Raw genomic sequence first — 16741 nt, 5'->3', positions numbered from 1 at the left:
TATAATTTTTTTTTTTTTTTTTTTTACAACTGAAGAATGTAAAAATCACTTAGGCCTACAACAATGATAAATGACAATTAAATGTTAACAAAAAAAGAGCTGCTATTGATTTATATGTATTTTTTAGACACAGACACAGGAAGCCACTGGAAAGTAGCAAAAGAGCCACATGTGGCTCCAGAGCCACAGGTTGAGGACCCATCACGAGGTTATGAGGACAGGTTTGTCAGCTAGAAATGAGAAGCTGCTTGTGTTTACATCTCTGTGAAATCTTAGGCCGAGTGCTCCCAACAATTACTCCCAATTTTGATGTTAAATCTGCTGCTGTTATTCCTTTAAACTGCATATATGCAGGGTGACAAGGGAAAGCTTGACATATAGCAACAGTAACTAAGGAGGGCAGGGCCATTTAAAATGAAATGGTAAGAGTTTTTTTTTTTTTTACTAAATTCAGGGGAAAAATAGAAACGTTTTTTTTTTTTACAGTGAGCGCTTAAGGATTTAGCTTCATTTCTACACGTCAGAAGGGTAAGAGTAGACTGCAAAGGACAAACCAGGAAGATTTTCTTTCTGTCATTTTCTGGTTGTTTGATTTGAGTGGCGAGGGACATTCCCTCAGTGATCATCATGTAAAAAAGGTCTTGCTGCACCCTCCTTGTCACAAATGGGCTGTTCTTGACAAAGATAAAAGGAGCTGCTGAGCCAGTTCTTGCACAAGAAGTCTATTTTTGCAGACAGTGCAGACAATTTTTGAGTGAAGAACCTCATCTCATCTCTAAAAATGGTCACCAAGGTGGTTTTTCTTTTTGCCTTATTTGCAGTTGCATCTTCCAAACTTCCACAGCAACGGAGGTGTGACCCAGAGCCACAAAAAGAGAAACCGACTCAGTGCTCAAATTACAGAAACATAGAATATCTTGATGGTGTCCAGACAGAACTCGAAAAGAAACAAAATAAGCTGGAACAAAGGATCAACAATATGGAGCACAAGACCAGACTACACCTCAAGCAGGCAGACAGTGACATTAAAGCACTCAAAATCTTGGCAACTAACCTTTCAAGCGCACTAAAGAACCTTGAAACGACAAAGCTGCAAACAGAGATGGAGCTCAAAGACACAAAGACACAGCTGGACAAACACAAAGCTGACATCCTCAACCTGAAGAGAGAGGTTCAAGATCTGGTGAAACATGGCAAAATAGTTGGGGGAAACTTCAGCGAGATCAAAAAGAAACTGGATGCAACTGAGCAGCAGCTGAGGGACAAAAAAGCCAAGCTTGAAAGTCTGGAGTCTGAAACCGAGGCTGCGTTCAATGACACACAGAGACTAATGAATTCCTATAAGAATGAACTTTTCAGCCTTAACAAGACGGCCCAGGAACTTGAAGTCAAAGTCAAAGCCCAGCTGGGCACCACAAAGACAGAACTTGAAGCCAGACTGGAGAAAATTCAAAAGAACAATGAAGGTAATTTTAAAATCAAGACGGTCTAAACATTTACCATTCATGTCACATGCACAAAACTTTGTTTCCGTTAAAACTAATCTCATGAATTGGATGTGAAAATCATCTGAATAATATAATGAATAATGAATAATGCAAAGATTTTATTTCTGTTTCAAGGTTTCAGCGCAAAACTGAACAAACAAAAGGCTGACACTGACAAATTTAAGGAAGAAACTGGCAACAAATTCAATATTGTTGACAACCAGCTGAAAACACAAAGAGCCACAGTGGACAAGCAGAAAGTTGCCCTCAACACTCTCAAGAGCGACACTGCAGGTAGGCTACATGTAAAACTTTAAATAACCCCTTTAAAAAAAAAGAAAAAAAAAAAGAAAGAAAAAAAGTCTAATCCTGCAGTCGATGGACTTTTTCAGCTGGAGTTAGAGTTGACATATTATGGCAGAGACACATCTGATAGCAATATTTAAAGCTCAAAGCTTTTTATGCCTAGTTAAATCCTATTTTTGTACAAATCTGACAGCTGATGGGAATGTCACAGGAAACACAGGGGTCATATTTTCAGTTCAATTGCTTCAAGTTCTCAATTATGAGACAAAGTTGTTTTCTAGCACAGAGCAAGTTGAGAAATAAAAAAAAATATTTAGCAAAAATATCGTTACATATAAATCCTTACAAAATTATGATTTATAATTTAAATCCTATATTCAGAATATGAATGGGGTTTTCACGTCTGGACACTGTGGAGCTCTGCCGATGCTTTGTGATGAGTGTAATGAATATTTTGCTTAGGCTGTTTAGGCTCTGTCTTCCTTCTTTTCTATTTTAATAACTGTGGAATGATTGTGGAAATTGTAAAATTACCTTTTTAAACGATGATCTGCTTTCTGTTGATAGGAATAAATACCAGACTGAGGACAGCCGAGCAAAAACTTCTAGAACAAAACAATCTCAAAAAAGAGGTGACGAAAATTGCAGCACAAGGTAAGAGCAGAAAATGAATAACTAGACTCCAATTGGACTTTCCTAAGTCTCGCCCCTTTTTGTTCTTTTCTCCAATAACAGTTGAGCAACCTTGGTACTTAAGGCAACTTTGTCCTTTTCCAGTACTTAGATGTGCTATGTGCTAGACTTGTCTATGTTGAAAAGCAAGCGACATTTTTATAATTTTTAACAGATGTTGCAAACATACATATATTCACATCTTAAGTTAGTTAAAAATGCTACCTAACTAGCCAGCTAATCTATATCAATCAAACTAGCAAGCCAGCTAAACTGGTGCTTTGCTAACTTTTGCTAATGTGAATATTTGTTGCTTTTTAAGCAAAGGAGAAAGTTGACAGAGCTATCAAGCTTGCTCAGCTACTATTGGAGCCCAGAGCAAAAAGAGGTGGGACTTGATTGGCTCTAAACTGAACGTAACAATGTTTACTTTACTTTCTTCAGCCGGTGCCAAGGTGGCATTTTCTGTAACTGTTGTCGAAGGTCCAGGTGTGTTCACTGGACCTGTAATCAACAAGAATTTGCTGATCTTTAATAGAGTCTTCACAAACATCGGCAACGCTTACAACAAAAAGACAGGTATGTTCTACACACTAAACCAATGACAGACAAGTGTGAAAATATTTCTTTAAAAACATTGTATGTATAACATGGGATACCACGGGTACCAAACTGACAACAATATATAATACAGTACTGCGTATTCACGAAATGAATATGCATGAGTCATAGGTCAATAATTCAGAAAAAAAAATCAGTTTTGAAGTGTTTTAATTTCAAGTTGACATATCCATAGTATAATATTGATTAGTTTCAATTCCAGTTAATGATCACCAGTACAGTTCTAGTGGCAATGTTCACTGACATGTTCAAATTACATTTCCACTATAGTCACAATCCCTTTTTAACATCTGAAAACTGAATTATTAAATTAAAGATGAAGAAGTTGTACGTGTGAAAATTGTCTTACAGAGATTTTAAATCAACATTTTCAATAAGCAAATGCCAGCAGCACAGTTGTATTAGCAAATGACAGCACAGTAGGGCAGGACTAGGCAGGACATAAGCACATTAATGTTCAATTTCTTATATCTACTTTAAATAGAAACATTACAATAACTTACAATTTCTTACATTTCAAATTTGTATTTCAAAGAAAAGTAAACAGTCTCTCCAACCACAACACATCAGAGTGACACCATACAAACATAATTTAAATCTTCCATAATCAATTCTTTCACTCATCAAAAATAAATTGCACCATCATTAACATTTATTATTTAAGTAAATGAACCTTGTAAAAAATTAAAAGTAGGCTAAATACAAAAGAAATCAATGCACATATAAAAATACATAACAACAGTTAGTTCAAACTAGGGTGGCACATAGGGTGGCAAATCAGATTTCAGGGGTGGCCAGTGCCCCACTCCTTATAAATTAACCCCCTGTAAACTGGTGAATTGGTGTTTTTATGCTTTGGTTTTTGTAAGATTAAACAAATTAGCTGACATTATGTTGTAATGTTAGCAGGCATACTAATAAGTGATATTATTTAGATTTTTTTTTTGTTATTTTCGGACAGTTTTCAGTCTTTATGCTACGCTAAGGTGCTAAACAGCTGCTGGCTTTAATTTATTCTCAGTAAGAGAGTGAAAAAGCATTTCCCAAAATGTCAAAATATTCCTTTCAATTACTTATTTTCTCATTTTTCTCTTTTGCAGGCATCTTCACAGCTCCGGTGAAAGGGGCTTACTACTTTTCATTCATGACGTTCGGCTACAGCAGCTACACTTCTGGAGCCATCCTGGTGAAGAACGGGCATTACCAAGTGAGCACCTGGGAATTCAAAGGACCGGATGTCAGTGACACCACCAGCAACTCAGTCATTCTTGAACTGAATGTCGGAGAGACCGTCAACATCATCCTGTGGAAAGGTGGAAAAATACACACAAGTGTCTTTAGTGGGTTCCTCATCTTCCCAACAAAGTAGACCTTTGGGGATGTGATGCTGAGGTTTTTATTTTTTTAGGGACACATGCTTTTTGTCTATGTTTTCTTTGTCTTCCTCTCAGCAATCTTTAATGTGAAGTATAATTGTTTTGAGAATGATTTCACTTACTAATATAGTCTTCTAAGTACAATCCATACCTCAGAAACTAGAAATAGGATTAATGGTTTCCCTTAAGGAGAAAAAAGTGTTATACTTTATGGTAAGATAAATAAGTGGGTATTTTTGTAGCACATTTTGTGAGATTAAAAGAGTACAAAGTTATGTGATCAGAATGTAATTTTATATTAAATCAGTTGTGTTTTCTTCAATAAATTTTGTTTAATCACTTACAGTATGTGGTATTTTTTTTGGGCATGCGCATCAGATAAATAATACATAATACAATACACAATACAAGTTAACATTTATAATGTGGTCAAAGGTAGATATTAAAAAGACATGCAGAGATTCATATGAACATCAATTATCACATATTATTTGATAGATGATTTAAAATTAATTTGATCTTACTCTTTAGTATGCTTTATTTATGGAGAAAAAAAAGGCAATTTCTATACTTTACACCAGTCATTCCCAAACACTGGGTCATGACCCGTAGGTGGGTCACCGCAGATTTTATTTGGGTCATGAAATCAAAGAAAAAAAAAAAAAGAAAAAAAAATGGAAGAAATTCTCCAAATTTAAGATTTATGTCAGTAGTAGCTTTAAAATGTGTTTAACTGACAAGAGGAAAAAACAATAGCCTGTTAATTCTGCCTAAATGCACTTATTTTGTCTCAATTATAAAGGAGGCTGAAATGTCCAACACTGTAAAAATGAAAAAGTTGAGAAAACTCAGAATTTCAGGCAAACTTACTTTATTATTATTAATTTTTTTGTAGGTGTGAACCCAACTCAAGGTCTTAAGGTTTGAAAAAGTTTTACCAACTATTTAAATTTTGTTGAGATAATTTACATTTCTTCTTTAGATAAACTTGAATCTTGAGTGCCAGAAACACCAAACAAAAATTGTCCTTCAGTAAACTCAAAAGTGAAAGTGAATAATGGTTAATATTTCAATTTTCAAGCACCCAAATAATAACAAGTTCACAGCTCACTGTGAACAATTTCTGTAGAAAGAAAAGTAAACTATCTCAACCAATGATGAAAAGTTGGCAAAACTTATTTTAGTTTATTTCAAAATTGAAGAGTCTGAGTTGGGCTCAAAACTCAAAAGTCTATTAGAGCAAAATTTTGAGTTGTCTAAACAGGTTTGTTTTCTTGATGAGAGTAAATTAAACAGTACCGTTTACTCAGCCTAAATGTATTTATTTCTAACTTTTAAAGTATTTAAAACGTGTATATGCATGTGTCCGGATAAGATAAGGTGATGCAGACTAACTCTTCACAAAATTTGCTGATAAGGCAGATTGTGACTTGGGTTGCAATGATTTATAATTATTGAAAAGTGGGTCCCCAGAAAAAACGCTTGGGAAAAACTGGTTTAAACCTCTAGTTCCATACCTGGAGGGTGTCCTGATCCCCGCTAGGGGTCGCCAAAGCTTCACGGGGGTCATGAGGCCCTCTTGATGCTTGTGAGGAAAACTCAGTTAAATAGGGTTAGTTTATTATTATATAAGATATAAACTAAAAAATCTCACAGGATAAGGGCACAAAGACCTAAACACAAGCTGTTCTCACAGAGCCTTTAACTGTCCAGCACTACGAGACAACTGTTAAGACAACATCGGAGCTAATAGAACAATGGCCAAGTGTCAGGGGAAAGCAAAGGGTGAAACTGTCAAAAGGCAGGGCTGTTAAGTATGTATCATTGTTAAAAATAAAAATATATATATCATTATACAGACCATATAAAGAGGTCCTAAAAGACAAACAGGAAAACTCAGTACTGATGCAGTATTCACAGGAAATAATCTCCTCCATATTCATCCAAAGTACTCATTTTAAACAAACACAGTATGAACACAGCATGAAATATCCATTAAATATGTCGCTTATTTAATAACAAAGTGTGTGTGTGTGTGTGTGTGTGTGTGTGTGTGTGTGTGTGTGTGTGTGTTTGTATGCAGATAAAAGCTGCCCACGACAAATCTGCATGGGAAAAAAGTAACTATTAGCTGTGTGTGTGTGTAAAGCACATGGAGCAGTGTTGACATATTCAAGGATAGTATGGAGAGAACGTTTTCTAAAACAAACTGGAAGGTTACAGCCACTTGCATTGCTATAATAATTACATAAAATAATGCACATGAAATAAAGTTACGTAATGTATTTTGTTCCGTTCGTTGCAATCAATACAGTGTCACCATAGCAACACAGCATCACGTGTCTTGAATCTATGTGAGGGCAACAAAAGAGTCGATGGGCAGCTTGTCAAAACGATTGAAAGAAGTTATATGTGATGATCAAGAGCTAAACAAGGAATTCATATAAATTTCATGCCATGAAATATGTAATGTGTACAAAATCCAATCTGTGTACGTAACAATACATGTGGTGCATCCCATAGGCAGGAAAATGATACTTGCTGAACAAGCAGGCTGATACTGATGGGATAAAAAAAGTTGAAAACTGGCAAAAAAAAAAAACTACTAACAAGAAAAGAAAAAGAAAAAAGAAGCTGGTCTAGATAATCATAATGGAAATATTACGCTGTGATGGATATCAATGTTTTCTTATGAACAGAAAAACAGACGATATGTTTCATATTTCGTGTCAGCTGTCTTAGGAATAAGAAAGCGGTCAAGTTTAATATTTCTAGCTCTATTCAGTTGTTATTCAGTGTAAACTGCTTTGTCTTTTATCATCCTTTATGCTTTTAAAGATCAGAATGGTGCTGTGAGCTCATTGCAAAAAAAAAAAAAGCCCACATTCTTGACAAAGAGCAGAGATGATCGGATGTCATCATTTATCCCAGTTCAGCACCAATAATTGCTGCCTGCTGTTGCCAAAAATGATTCTCTGAGAACCGTGAGAGTGAACCAGAGCTGACAAACAATGAGCTGAGCTTCCTATAAAGCTCGGTGGAACTGAGGGTAGCCGCAGATTTGGGTGATAATTCTCTGTATAGTCATCATTATGTATTTGGATTTGTGATAAAATAATGTTGAGCTACTTAAAGGTTTCCAGTGGATGCGTTTTAAAAATACACCTGATATCATGCCAAAAGGCTGCTGCATGTCCCAGACAAAAATGTGCACCCTCACCTGTTGAAGACAAGGAAATAAGCATGACTTATTTAACCCTACAATAAAGCGTGGTGTGCGGCGCTATTCATTCATAAACCTAAAACTGTCTGTGCTGTGAAGGTCATCTGAAGACAATGGAGTCAGGCAGGAATATTCAGCTCTACCTCCCGTCTACATTTTCTAGAAGTTCTAGTTTTGATGAGAAATACCTTTGCAGGTATAAAATAAGACAATGATATGCTTTCTTCAGTACACTAGTCATCATTTTCTGCGTGAACAACTGCTATAGTGTGATGAGCATAACATGTCTGGGGCGGCGAATAATGGTGTGTTGTGATCGGTCCAGACCTCACATGTGATAACAGCCAAATAAATGTTGTCTTTTTTTTCAAATGGATACTTTTTTTGTCTTCAGGTTGTATTAAAATGCTGATTTTAATAATTAAAGATAAAGTATATGTTCTCCCAGTTATTTAAGGTGGGCCAGTTTTACAAATGGGTGGGCCCAGGCCTGTAAGGCCCACCCATAACGCCACGCCACCAAATAAAATGAATTAGTTCAATTTCTACATATTAGTAGGATAAAAATACACAACATAAGACAGAAAATTGAGTAGTTCTCCTTTCTGTTGTGTTTTTTTTGTTCAGAATCAGAAATATGTTTTTAATTGCCGGGGTTGAAATTGGGTCACATCACTTTTTGCAAGAGCCTTGTCCTGTACAGTGTTCATGAAATAAATCTCTTGCTGCACCCTTGTTGTCACAAGTGGGCTGTCCAGTTGAAGATAAAAGGAGCTGCTGAGACAGTCAACACACACACTCAAATTTTGCAGACGGCTGTTGAGTAAGTAGTTTACTTCACCTTTAAAAATGGTGACCACCGTGGTTTTTCTTCTTGCTTTATTTGGACCTGCGTCTTCTTCCCATCTCCCACACAATCGGACGTGTGAGCTGGAGCCAGGCCGAAAGACACCAACTGTTTGCTCAAACTACAAAAACATTTTGCACATTGATGATGGCCAGACAAAACTTGAAGAGAAGCTAATGATGCTGGAACAAAGGATTGATACTTTGGAAGGTAGGACCAGACTACATCTTGATTCTGCAACATTTGTGCACTTGAAATCTTTGTGACTAACCTTTCAAGCAAAACAGTGTTTAGGCTACTGTGTTATGTTCCTTTTTTACAACTGTGGGAACTTTTCTGTTGATAGGGACACAACAGAGGAGATTTCCACCACGAGGTAAGGAAAGAGAAAGAATATCCAGACTATGATAAATGTAAGACGTTTCCAGATACAAATACACACACTAAACTCAATTTTAACAATGTTTATCTTACTTTCTTTAGCTAAGGTGGCATTCTCTGCAACTACAGTCGAGTCTCCTGATGTGTTCACTGGACCTGCAGCCTCCACCAACACTACACTGATCTTTGGCCAAGTCTTCACAAACATTGGCAATGCTTACAACAATAACACAGGTATGTTATGCACACGGTCCAGGGTCAGACAGATGTGCGTTAGTTTCAGGACAGTGGCTATAATTTAGTGTTAAACCTGTGAACTACTTCTCTCTTTGCGCACAATGTACATCACCAACACTGATCTTGGTGCTTGGTGCTTTCATGGAGGTAATTATTGTTATTTGTATTTCAGTTGAGTAAAAAAAAAATCATCTCAAGCAAACCTGTGACAACAAATGTTTAAATGGCGTAAAATCATTGCATTTTCCTTTTTTGCAGGCATCTTCACTGCTCCGATGAAAGGCGTTTACCACTTTACATTTGTGACTTTTGGCTACAACCGCCACAATTCAGGAGCCATACTGATGAAAAACGGGCAGTACCAAATGAGCACCTGGGAATTCACAGGACTGGATATGAGCGACACGACCAGCAACACAATAATTCTTGAACTGAATACTGGTGACACCGTCAACATCAACCTGTGGCAAGGTGGAAAAATACATACAGGCGCCTTCAGTGGGTTCCTCATCTTCCCACTGTATTGGTGGTGGGATAATTAATTTGTCATTCAGAAAAGGAGCCTTTGTGGCACATTTTATCTGTAGAGGTCACGAGAACACAAAATTATGTGATCAAGTCAACTTGATTGATTCTCATAGTGCCTGTTCTTACTTCTTCAAAAAGAATCAAACAAAATAAAAATGTTTCACATGTTGTGTCAAGCAGTGTTTTTGAATGAACAGTCAGTACAAATTATTTAACTCCAGTTCACATACATGAGTTAGCATTTAATTTTGTCACTCCACAGTAAGGTAGATATTAAAAAGTCATGCAGAGAGTTATATAATTGTATTGTGACGTACAAATGATAGCAACCATTCTTGAGAATTGGGATAAATCATGCACTACCAAATGAAAGTGATTATTACAACACTATAATTCCAATTTTTGGGTGAAAATGTATTCTTCATGGATTTATATACATGAAATATATGTAAAATGTAATGTCTACAAGAATTCACAACTTCAGAAAATTTAAAAACTAACACTACCTACCTTTTTATTATTAATAATAATGTTGGCCCTTTAAAGTTGTGTCCCAGATTTCCATCAGCTCCATCAGCTGTATCATAGTTTTACCCCAAGCTCCCCTGTCTCACTTCCTGGTTTAAAAAACTGGGAATACTGCTCAAGCACTGATCAGCTTTCTGTTTCTCAAAAAAAATTCCTTAATTCCTTAGATGTGTCTGAACCACAACATGTCAGCTCTGTAGCTCCAGAGCATTATGTCAACTCTGCATTTCATTCAATTAAAAAAAAAAATCACTAGGGGGGTTGTCCCATATCAAGATATAATAGCCAAGAGTTTGATCTTTGAAAACATATTTTCCCAGCAAAAAAAATCAAACCCCGTCAAAATACATATTTGTCCCAATTCTCAAGAATGAGTGCTAAATGACTTTTAAATAAATTTGATTAGTAATAACTCTGTTGTACTATTGGGGATTGCACACTCAACAGAAAGATAAATGGAACACTTTTTTGCTCCCATTTTGTATGAGTTGATGTAAAAGACCTCAGAGTAGTGCCGGTCATGACTTTGCCCTTTGTATCTGTAGGCTTATGTAAAATAGTTATAGTTCTTTACCTAATAAATAAATAAAATAAAATAAAACTGCACATTTTAGAGCAACCTTTTATTGTGTCCAGTCCAAGATACATCTGTCATAATCATACTGTTTAATCAGCATCTCTGTGTGAGACACCTGTCAGGTGGTTTGATTATCTCACCAAAAAGTGGGGTCAAGGGGAGTGATCGCCTCACCCCAGGTCCCACCATATTTGAAAAGAAAAAAAAGTAGCAAAAGTACTCTCTTGGATGCTCCTACGGTAGATAAAACATGTAAATGCCCTATAGCGTGGAGAAAACGTGTTGAAGTGCTCTATCAAGTGTGCTTTCTGTAGACAAAATAAAGTACATCACAACTTTTGGCACGTTGGACTAATCTTTTGGCTTAGTCCACAACTGGTGCTCACTAACAAACCTTTTTTTGTGCAGAGAAGATTTTTTACTAACTCTTGAAAAATGGGAGCAGAAACAAAAGTGTTGTGTTATATTTGATCCTTGTTTTTCAGCATCCCTTATTTATAGAGACAAAAAAAATTATACTACATCTCTGACAACACAACAAACTTTTGAACTGAACTACATTTGCTAATAATAAATACATTTTGGGAATAGATCACACAGTAATTAAAGTCTTAAGTGTTGGGGCAGTCGGAGCAGACAGGCCCGTATGTCACTAACAGCCCCAGGCAGTCTGCCCATGTTCTGCCATCGCTGTGTGCTGGGATCGAACCGGTGGACCAGTCCAGACTCACTGTAATCGTCCTGGCAGTATCCTCCCAGGATGTAGATCTTCCCCTCCAGGACGGCTGAGGCTGCACCCACGTGGGGCACGGACAGCGATGCAAAAGTGGCCCAGGAGTCGGCCACAGGATCGTACACCTCACAGGCTTGTTGGTCAGTGTAAAACTTCCTCAGGTTGCACACACCACCTGCGACGTAAAGACGGCCTCGCAGGGGATCCATGCAGTGCTGTGCTCGGTCATGGGTCATGTCTGATAGGTAGGTGGTTCCTCTGTCGGGGTGGTACAGGAACATGGAAACCAGACACTCATACTTACAGTTAAAACCACCAGAGATGAAGATTCCTCCATCTACGACAGCAGCAGCGTAGCCACTCAGAGCCTGATCCAGGGGCCGGACGAAGCTGAGAAAAATGAAATACAAGGCATCAGAAAGGTCGACTTCAGTTGAGAAATGAAATAAAGTAGTCTGGCATCCTGAGTTTTCAGTCCAAGTTAGACATGATGCTAAGGAGTTTGAAGGCCATGGGAATTCAATATCTGTCATTCTAATTATTTGCACTATTGTCTACCACAGGTTGTATATCATATCTATTAGTACTTATGCATATACATATTATTATATACTATGTATATATACATAAAGGTATCTTTCATCTCTTGCATGAGATTGAATGTAGATTTATATGTTTACTGTGAAATCATACTTTTTCCATGAAATAATATTTTTCATACTGTGGAACCATTGTATTGTATATAGTTTGTGTGTATAGTTTTTTAATTCACATTTTATATTTTTGTCCTTTTTTTTTTTAACTCAGCCCTTTTCAATCTGCACTTTTGATCCTTGATCTACTGAAACATGTGAATATCCCCTGTGTGGGATCAATAAAGTTAATCTTATCTTAATGCCAAAACAAAACAAACAAAGCCAAACAGTGCCATCGCATGGTGACAGTGCACACGTGAATAAATAGTGCTGGAATAAGCATGTCTGTAGTGGTAGTCTGTAGTGAGCTTTCAATAAATGGCTGAAAACTAAATGCTAGCCAGGTTTAAGTTTTGTTCTTTAAATGACAAATACTAACATGAGGCATTTCTTGTTGTCTGATGTGATGGACAATATTGCCACCATTCAAGCTTCTATATCTTCAATTAGCATGAGTTTGTAGCTGTTCCTCCATGTTAATGTTATGTCAACCATTGTTGTAATTTTCTGTTTTACAGTGCTGATTCCAAAAAAGTTGACGGTGTGTTAAATGTAAATAAAAACAGTGATTTGCAAAATCTTTTTGACATTTATTCATTTGAATGCAGTACAAAGATGAGATATTTAATGTTCAAACTGATAAATTTTATAGTTTTTTGTAAATATGCACGCATTTTGAATTTGATGCCTGAAACACATTTCATAAAAGTTGGGACAGGGGCAATAAAAGACTGGGAATGTTGTGGAATGCTTGGAAAACTCCTGTTTAGATCATTCCACAATTGAACAGGGTAAGTAGTTTTACTGCAAATCATCACATTCAGCTTTAATTTACATTTTACAAAGTGTCCAAACTCTATCGGAATGAAGGTTGCTCATAGCAATGGAGGAAACAAAAGTTTCCAAGACAATGAATCACTTTGATTCATTTTACTTTTGAAGTGTTGTTTCAAATTTACTTTTGAAGAATACATAGTATGAAATGGTGACATCTGCTGGACAACCCTTGGTCTTGTATTTGTATGAAAGGAGACAAGGTTCAAATATATGTGAAACTCAGAACTTTCGTTCTTGATATTTTGCTAAAGCTTGAGGCAGACCTTCAAAGCTCTGATGGGTTGATTTCAAGCATAGCACTGTTAATCTTACCTCCAGGAGTCAGTAACTGGGCTGTACATCTCAACACTGTCTACGTTGGTGTTAAGCTCCTTATCTCCACCAATGGCATAAAGATGCTCCTTATGTACCACCACTGTGAAGTTACTTCTGAACTCCTGCATGTCAGCCAGCCTCTTCCAGCTGTTCTGCACAGGGTCATAACTTGCATGTGGGCAATTAAAGTAAAGATGGAAAAGGTAAGATCACAGTCTGTGTGAAAATCTGGATTATTGAAAGTGAGAAGAGATATTTGTGTGCTGGCATTTTTTATTTTTATTTTTTACCTGTAAGCGGATTTCATAATGTCATCCTTCGTGTAGAAGTAACATCCTCCAACCACATACAACCTTCCCATCATTGTTGCTACTCCATGTCTGAACTTTGGCTTGTCTGGTATCTCACCCAACCTTCTCCACTCCATCTCCTTCACCAACCCTGTGCCACTGCGTAGTGAGTTTGCAAACCACAGTTCCCTGCTTGCAATACGCTGACCAGCATCTTGGTTCAGCTGATCTCCCCCAACCAAAACCAGAGCATCTTTGGGATGGCGGACCCGGCACAGATCCTGAGTTTTTGGAAGGCTGAAACCAAATTCCTTGAGTGCTGAACCATAGAGTTCCACCTCCTTGTTTCCGAAGCACTCCATGCGCAGGTTGATGGCCCTGACCTCCCTGAACTCTCGAAAGGTCATGAGGGGAAACCGGACTCCGGTCATCAATTCACCAGCTTGGCTCATTCTCTCCTCAGGGTCAGCCTCAACCCAAGAGCATACAGCTCGAAATACAGCCAACTCTGTGGGCACGCAAAGATCGTCACAACGGAGAATATCTAGAAGCTTCTCTGCTGGAAGGTCTAGAAATTTTGCTGTGGCTGATACCTCCCAGAAGTTCCTCAGTATAAAGTCATTGGCTTCCTCAAGGAGCTCTGACATCTCATAGGCTTCAGCAAAAGATGCCACATCCAGGCATGAGCCTGCCTCCATTTCACGTCTCATGAAGTCAAGGCAAATCAAGAGGGCAGGCTGGAACTGAAGCTGGAGCGCCATGCAGGTGATCTCAAACACACAGTCCCAACTAAGTGGAAGCGTCCCACTGTAGGAGCAGTTAATCAGAGCCTCTAACTCAAAAGCAAACAAGAAGGGAAGGGCAACACGTGTCTGTTGGGATTCCCTCATCCCGCAGGTGAACATGCCACGGAAGTAGTCACTGCTTGCTGCCAGGATAACTCTGTGGACTAGACACAGACAAAGGAAAAGAGCAGAACAGAACAGAACTTTGACCACTACCAAGTCGTCAACAAGAAGACTTTTAAAGACTGCTGTCATAAGAAGTCATCAACAAGACATGACATCAACAAGACATGATATATATATATATATATATATATATATATATATATATATATATATATATATACATATATACATATACATATACATAAAGCTATATATATATATATAGCTAAAGATTTTCCTAGTTGACACACGTTTATGATATTAATCATAAACGTGTGTCAACTAGGAAAATCTTTAGTGAGGGGCAGCCCTAATGTCTACTAACCATGAAATGAAGCCCCATCCACATCCAAAATCACATCACAACCCACTCTGTCTGCCCACAGATTTTTAATGGACTGAAGAGTAATCTTCATCTGTTCTAGAGCAGGGATCTTTCGATCGTCATCATTCTCTTTGTTGCAGACATCCAGTAATCTTGGGACTCCCAGGGCTTGAGCTGCAGCCTTAATCAGGACCGTGCTGTCTTTGTTCAAAGACAATACAGCTCCAGTGTAGGCAAACTCCACAACTGCCTGTAGCCCAGCTTGATCAACCTCAGGACCAAAAGACATTGCCCTGCTTTGGACTTCTGTGTCCATATCATTGTCTGATCGTTCTCCACTTTCATTCCTCAGTCTTTCTCGGATGAAGGAGCTGACAGCAGCCAAGATAGGGGAGTGTACATGAAAGCTTTTCTCATTATCGGTGGTCAAAGTCAGGTCTGTGAGAAGAGATGAATCACACAGTTCCTTCAGTGCCGTGAATACCTCTTTTGTATAGGTTTCACTGCAGTAAATGCGAACAAGTTCATCCCCAAATGCCTCCTCGCTCACATGCCCCTCAACTCCCTCCTGATTAGTACCACTAATCCTGACCTCTGACCCCTCTTTCTCAGCCTTCCCACTCATCAGCCCCATTCTGGAGTCATTGTAAGCCACGATCCTCCTCAGCTCGCGGTTGTCCTGTTCTATCCCTTCTTCGCCACCGTCTTCAATGACCCTTTTCCGCCTCTCCTTCTCTCTCCTCCATCGCTCTTCCCATTCCAGTGGCAGGTAACGCCTGGTAAACTCCATGTCAGCAGCCAGGCTTATCTTGAACTCCTACGTACAGTGGTCTTTCCATGGCATTTATAATCACTGATGACATCCGGCAAAATCTAATGTTCTCATCTTCATTAATTTACAAGTCTTTTTCATATTTACTTTTCTCTGTCTTCACAACCCTTTCTCCTCAGCTCAAATCTCCTCTCACTCACTCAACTTTGCTAACTGCAAAAACAAGCAGCTATTAATAGGTACTGTACTGGGTCAGAGGGGTTCAGTTTCAACCGAGCCTTGGCATGCACACAGAAGGAAATGAACTTAAGTATTTGATTTGATCTTTATTGGAGAGTTGATAAAGAGCCAGACAAATCCTCCCTTTATGGACCTAATTCAAATTTGACCTTGCCATAAACAGTGGTGAAAAACAAATCCTGAACAAACAACTGTCAAGAAGCCAGAAGGAAACTAGCTTATGTTCATTTACAGATAAAGGCTTACAGATTTATTCACAATGCTCATCTTATTCTAGAGTTGTTGCATATTTTTAATGAAAATAAAACTTAGACAACAAAGAAACAAACAAGTAACGAACAAGAGTTGTTTGTCTTTTGATTTTTTCATACCTTCTTCATTACTTTTTCCCTGGTCAATCTGCCTCATCCATCACTCTGTTCACTCCAATAGACAATGGAAAACGTTTCTTTTAATGGTTTTAATGGTCTTTGTCACCTCAGATCTTTTTTTTTTCACAAAACCTCCCTCTTATCATTCAGGATATAAACAGCTAGCCTACCACAGAAATTATTTTGAGTATTCTGGCATGTGCTAATATGTCTGTGGATAGATTTTGTCCCTGCCATACCATCACAGGTGTGTATTTTGCCCTTCATTTCATGCCCTTGGCCCACATTTTTTTTTACATTAAAAGTATATACTAGGTAGAACTGCCCCAATGCACACACACACACTCATACACATGCATGCACGCGCGCGCACACACACACACAAACACACACACACACACACACACACACACACACACACACACACACA

The 16741-nt window shown here is 38.0% G+C and overlaps 2 protein-coding genes across 2 annotated transcripts; one reads left to right on the top strand and one right to left on the bottom strand.

Annotated features, from left to right (window-relative positions):
• Window positions 1–476: 476 nt before the first annotated feature.
• LOC146305895 (uncharacterized) lies at window positions 477–4807 on the top strand. Its single transcript, XM_084712419.1, has 5 exons — window positions 477–1466; window positions 1623–1781; window positions 2361–2447; window positions 2910–3044; window positions 4187–4807. Exons 1-5 carry the CDS (start codon window positions 782–784, stop codon window positions 4453–4455), a joined length of 1335 nt encoding a protein of 444 aa, XP_084568545.1. The 5' UTR covers window positions 477–781; the 3' UTR covers window positions 4456–4807.
• Window positions 4808–10932: 6125 nt separating this feature from the next.
• LOC146305894 (kelch-like protein 33) lies at window positions 10933–15905 on the bottom strand. The gene is made up of 4 exons (XM_084712619.1): window positions 14929–15905; window positions 13654–14602; window positions 13361–13531; window positions 10933–11906 (listed from the first exon to the last, which is right to left on the bottom strand). Exons 1-4 carry the CDS (start codon window positions 15716–15718, stop codon window positions 11387–11389), a joined length of 2430 nt encoding a protein of 809 aa, XP_084568745.1. The 5' UTR covers window positions 15719–15905; the 3' UTR covers window positions 10933–11386.
• Between the last annotated feature and the right edge of the window lie 836 nt (window positions 15906–16741).

Source organism: Lutjanus erythropterus, chromosome 23 (assembly GCF_056507025.1).
Source record: "Lutjanus erythropterus isolate fLutEry1 chromosome 23, fLutEry1.hap2, whole genome shotgun sequence".
NCBI lineage: Eukaryota > Metazoa > Chordata > Actinopteri > Lutjaniformes > Lutjanidae > Lutjanus > Lutjanus erythropterus.
Note: the sequence above shows the minus strand (reverse complement) of the source record. Positions and strands in the feature narration are given on the sequence as shown.

Bases quoted from the DNA above. Each gene is read 5' to 3' on its own strand.
- LOC146305895 (XM_084712419.1), top strand. From the start codon at position 782: ATGGTCACCAAGGTGGTTTTTCTTTTTGCCTTATTTGCAGTTGCATCT. The intron at 1,467-1,622 runs GTAATTTTAAAA...TTCTGTTTCAAG, and splicing joins AATTCAAAAGAACAATGAAG to GTTTCAGCGCAAAACTGAAC. The intron at 1,782-2,360 runs GTAGGCTACATG...TTCTGTTGATAG, and splicing joins TCTCAAGAGCGACACTGCAG to GAATAAATACCAGACTGAGG.
- LOC146305894 (XM_084712619.1), bottom strand. From the start codon at position 15,718: ATGGAGTTTACCAGGCGTTACCTGCCACTGGAATGGGAAGAGCGATGG. The intron at 14,603-14,928 runs GTTAGTAGACAT...GTCTGTGTCTAG, and splicing joins GGATGGGGCTTCATTTCATG to TCCACAGAGTTATCCTGGCA. The intron at 11,907-13,360 runs GTAAGATTAACA...CATTTTTCTCAG, and splicing joins CCAGTTACTGACTCCTGGAG to CTTCGTCCGGCCCCTGGATC.